General features: G+C 32.4%; 1 protein-coding gene across 1 annotated transcript; it reads right to left on the reverse strand.

The window, feature by feature from the left end:
* Positions 1–9: 9 nt before the first annotated feature.
* LOC117107340 (acetyl-coenzyme A synthetase 2-like, mitochondrial) lies at positions 10–3133 on the reverse strand (the record flags this gene model as incomplete). The annotated part of the gene is made up of 5 exons (XM_033248989.1): positions 3046–3133; positions 2249–2358; positions 1062–1188; positions 527–654; positions 10–106 (listed from the first exon to the last, which is right to left on the reverse strand). Coding segments are annotated over exons 2-5 (397 nt in total), but the record flags the coding sequence as incomplete, so codon positions are not given.
* Between the last annotated feature and the right edge of the window lie 526 nt (positions 3134–3659).

Below are 3659 nucleotides of genomic sequence, written 5' to 3' on the forward strand. Positions count from 1 at the left end.
AAGTTTTACCATTGAACCACATATGTATAATATAAAGCATACCTTCTCCTTTGATGTCATGTGGGAATCCTACCACAGCAGTTTCAGCAACAGCTGGATGTTCATCCTTAGATACACAAACAAATAGTGATGTTAAATACAGTAGTGAGGAAATAAAAGATTGTATCTATAAGACCCCTGTCCATCATATTAGTTTTTGTATGTCATTGTTTTTACTACGTCAGTCAGTGCCACATGATTAAAATTCGACAGTTTCTAATACTGATGTTTACCAATTGAACTATGGGTGATCTTGATTTGATCTGTTGTATATATATTTTTTTCTTATAACAATTTTTAGGTAAAAAGATAGAGACTTTAATATAGATACACATTTGCATTTTTAAAATAAATCATCTCATTAATTATAAGAGCTAATAATCTTTACAATTGGATTTGAAATTCTAATTAGATTAGAACATACCCAGAATTGGTATATACAGGTAAGACATACGTAAATATGAAATTCTAAATAATAATTAGTTACCATTGCATCTTCAACTTCTGCTGTCCCCAATCTATGACCACTGATATTGATGACATCATCAACACGGCCTGTAATATGGTAGAAACCATTTTCATCACGGGTTGCCCCATCACCAGAAAAATAGTAACCTGTAAGATGAAGAATGATTTATAAACTATTCAACTTGGCTTTGGCTGACTAAGACAAATACTAATTGTTGTGTACTATAATTACGTGTCACTGAATTTTTTTTCGTTATTTCTTTTTTAAGATATGGCTCAATAGAAAATTTAAGACTTGCCCACTTGGCTAGATTAACTATAGATGTACTAGCCCACAGGCTACTTCACTAGCAAACCAATTTTTTCGTAATACAGGCCCTGTCCAGACTATTAAATTTTATTTGACAAAAACATGTGACATGCCTAAATATGGTCATGATGACATCACATCATGTGCATAGACACAGGATGACTATATATGGGCATCAAACAGTTTGTTTTTTTTGTCAAGAAAATTTTATAGTGTAGATAAGGCTTTAAATAGAGAATATTACCTGGATATGGTGAGAAATAAACCTCTTGAAATCTCTGATGGTTTCCATAAATAGTTCTTGCCATTCCTGGCCAAGGCTTACGTATACAAAGAGCACCACTCACATCATTACCCTCCAATTCTTTTGACTATAAAAAGTAAAACAATCAGTTACTTGTGTATTTTATTGTTTCTTTATATAGTTGTATACTATTATTGAGGGTAGTACATATTTCTTAGTGGGAATGAAAGCAACCAAATGGTACATTCAAAGTTCTGGGATTGAATCGTGACAGGGTATACAATAGGGCCAATAAGTTTTCTATAAAAAAAAATCTATCATGAGGAGGCATTCCTTTTATCATTAACAATTAGTGATCTGCATTTTGGCAGCTTATAGTAGCAACTCCCGCAATCTTTCATGGTCCAGCACTTCTTTCCTTAACTCTTGAAATGTGCTTTCATGTTCCTTTATAGCAAGTTGAATATTATTATGTGACTGAATACTGCTATTTAATCTTCTCAAATTATTTTAATATTGCAATGCTTTTCATAATACTTTATAACAGCAGTATTTTTGTAGGCTATTTTGTAGATACTGTAATCTGATTTTATACTTAGGATAGAGTTTACATAAGAGTAGACAGTGTATATATTGAAGTCGTATGAAGGTTGATTTGATGTACATAATATTTATTTTATTTTCTGTACAAAGTTTTATAGTTCATATAATTCAGTCCTGCTTGTAATGATACGATAGAACAATCCAATGCATATTAAATGTGCAATGGCGCCCTCTATATAATTCTATAATTCAAGTCCATAGCAACAGAATCTCTCTCTCCTATTCCCGTCTGTAAGCAATAGCTGAATCAATACTACAATCTTAAATGAATAAAGTTTATGTTGGAGTTTAAGCTCACGTGTCTTTAATTTGTACACACACGCTTATACATCGAACAGCCAACCTATCTTTACATGATGGCAGCTATGGAACAGCCAACCTATCTTTACATGATGGCAGCTGTGGAACAGCCAACCTATCTTTACATGATGGCAGCTGTGGAACAGCCAACCTATCTTTACATGATGGCAGCTGTGGAACAGCCAACCTATCTTTACATGATGGCAGCTGTGGAACAGCCAACCTATCTTTACACTGCTGTTTTGGTTATAATCATTGAAATAAACACCATCAATAAAGTCTACCTTTTCATCCATGAGTACAGGATCAATACCAAAGAATGGTCGCATGGGTCCGGTATAAATTTCAGCCCCAGGGTCAGATGGCCTGGGTGTGATGCAAATACCTCCGGTCTCTGGTAAAGATAATATATTCATAATAAATGCGATTGACAATTAACAATTGCCTCTTCTTGCATTAGCTTAATGATTTTTTTTCCCATAATTCAAGGACATTGTTGATTAATGGCATTCACAGCAACTACAATTTTGAATGGGATATAATTATTAATACAAATAATATAACAAACTGATATTGAAAATGGGCATGACAAATAACTTGGCATCATCATTATCATCAATGATGATGCTAATGATGACGATGAGGAAGTTAATGTTGATGATAATGATGTTAATGATGATAGTGATGGTGATGATAAGGATAACAATGATGATAATAATGATGACAATGATGAAGGATGACAGAGATGGCGATGAAGATTTAATTTCATACTATAAATTTTGTCTTCATATAATACTATTACAGACAGAAAAAAAGAATATTGAGGAAGAAAATAATGCACATAATAAAATGTTTACTGGGAGGGTGACTGGATTGATAAAAGCAAAACTTAATATCTAAGTGATTAAAGTGTTTGTCTTTTGTGGTAATGAAGATCCTGTCATAATATGACAAAATGTATATGAGCACAATGTGTCAATCTACAACAGCTATTGTTTATATAGGTAATATGGCATGACTGTAAGAGAAAATGAACTATGATTTTAGGAGAAAGGAAGAATGAGTTACTTAATTATCTCACCTGTCTGCCACCATGTATCCACCAGTGAACACCTGCCGTCTCCAACAACATCATTGTACCATTCCCACGCTTCACGGTTCAATGGTTCTCCAACTGGGAAAATACACATTAATATATAAATAGTATATTTACCTGAATGTAAAGACTTTGTAAAGGTTGGTATGCTAATAATAAAAATTGGTCATCAATTCACAGATTCAAAGGTAGAACATATTTATTTTACAACAAAGGAAATTCTAAGTACAGAGAATATATTGCCATAACAACATAAAAATATATGTACATTTTGAAAACATCATAGGTAATAGAATAAAAATTGGGTTGCTACAGTATGAAGTGTTTTGTATTGCTGAGAAAAGTAGTGAAATTGCATGAATTGTTGTTAGCAAAAAAAAAAACCCACATGTACTACCATTAATTTCCAAAATTATTTGGCATAAAAAGAGTGGAAATAAGGAACACTTAAAACCAGAACACAATAAAAAAAAATGAAAATGGTACAATTAGGTTATTGCAAAAACATAAAAAAAAAAACACATTAACTGTTGTAATTTCAAATTGATTTTGTTGCTTTTTGTGTGAGGGCCCCTTTAATTAAGTCAGCATTGCTGTTA

Source organism: Anneissia japonica, unplaced genomic scaffold (assembly GCF_011630105.1).
Source record: "Anneissia japonica isolate Jap-2015-1 unplaced genomic scaffold, ASM1163010v1 scaffold75111_len3599_cov160, whole genome shotgun sequence".
In the NCBI taxonomy this organism is placed as follows: Eukaryota; Metazoa; Echinodermata; class Crinoidea; order Comatulida; family Comatulidae; genus Anneissia; species Anneissia japonica.